Source organism: Antrostomus carolinensis, unplaced genomic scaffold, assembly GCF_000700745.2.
Source record: "Antrostomus carolinensis isolate BGI_N321 unplaced genomic scaffold, ASM70074v2 scaffold6549, whole genome shotgun sequence".
NCBI lineage: Eukaryota > Metazoa > Chordata > Aves > Caprimulgiformes > Caprimulgidae > Antrostomus > Antrostomus carolinensis.
This window is the reverse complement of record NW_010339134.1, coordinates 170223-171423: the sequence shown is the minus strand read 5'-3', so window position 1 is coordinate 171423 and position 1201 is coordinate 170223. Positions and strand designations below refer to the sequence as shown.

The 1201-nt window shown below is 52.0% G+C and overlaps 1 protein-coding gene across 1 annotated transcript; it reads left to right on the top strand.

Moving 5' to 3' along the window:
- Nucleotides 1-5: 5 nt before the first annotated feature.
- LOC104530978 (homeobox protein DBX1) lies at nucleotides 6-846 on the top strand (the record flags this gene model as incomplete). Its single annotated transcript, XM_010175726.2, has 2 exons — nucleotides 6-155; nucleotides 472-846. Coding segments are annotated over 2 exons (525 nt in total), but the record flags the coding sequence as incomplete, so codon positions are not given.
- Nucleotides 847-1201: the final 355 nt, after the last annotated feature.

The following is a 1201-nucleotide window of genomic DNA, read 5'->3' as shown; positions in this document are numbered from 1 at the left end:
CTCCCCGTGGCAAGCCCCGCCGTGGCATGCTGCGCCGTGCTGTCTTCTCCGACGTGCAGCGCAAGGCGCTGGAGAAGATGTTCCAGAAGCAGAAGTACATCAGCAAACCCGACAGGAAGAAGTTGGCGGCCAAGCTGGGCCTCAAAGACTCACAGGTGAGAAGGTCAGAGGGGTGCAGGGAGCCATGGAAAACTTGGGGACTGGGGAGGAAAAGGGGACCAGAGCGACCTACAGGGCTGTGAGCATCAATGGAGCCAAGAGAGCGGCACGATTACCAGCTGGGTGAGTAGGACAAGATAGACCATGGCCATATTGTCCCCCAACTCCTCTCCTAGGGTCCCTGAAGGTCATGTTTTGTGGTTCCCGTTAGCTTTGGTACAAGCATGAACAGTTTCAAGTGTGCAACCAAAAGGCCTTTCCTGGTCCCTGTTTTACTGAACAGTTTCATCTCTGTCTTGCTTCGCCCCTCAGGTGAAGATCTGGTTCCAGAACAGGAGGATGAAGTGGAGGAACTCCAAAGAAAGAGAGCTCCTCTCTTCTGGTGGCTGCAGAGAACAGACCCTACCCACCAAGTTCAACCCTCACCCAGACCTCAGTGATGTAGGCAAGAAGTGTTCAGGAGAGGAGGAGGAGGAGGAAGTTCCCCCCACGTGCCCACCCAGCCCCCGGCATCCCTTAACCTACCACCAGTCCCCAGAACATCTACACTTGAGGGACAGACTGGACTCCCAGATGTCTCCCTCTCCGTCCCATTCTAGCAGCCCCAGCAAACCTTCAGACTTCTCAGACTCAGAGGAAGAAGATGATGAAGGGGAAGAGGAAGAAGAGGAAATAACAGTCTCTTAGACCCCCCTGCCTGCCCCTACCATCACATGGGGACATTGCAAAGATGTAAATAAACCAGAGTGCTATAAATTGAAGAGGTGATGTCCCACCCAAATGTCCACGTGCTTTCTCCAGTGCAGGTTCTTTATCACAGAGCTGCAAACCTTTCTACTTATAGGTATTCCTTTTTTTTTCCTCTCCACATGGAGGTTTTTATTCTTATAGCATCTGCTAATATTTTCATAACTCTCTCTGCTTAACAATCACCATTTGCTCAATCAGCTGCCTTCTCCTGAGAGCGAGCCACAGGCAGCTCCCTGCTCCACAGCAGTGAGGAAACTACAGCCTGTTGGAAGGGAAACTTTTCTTCCCCAGA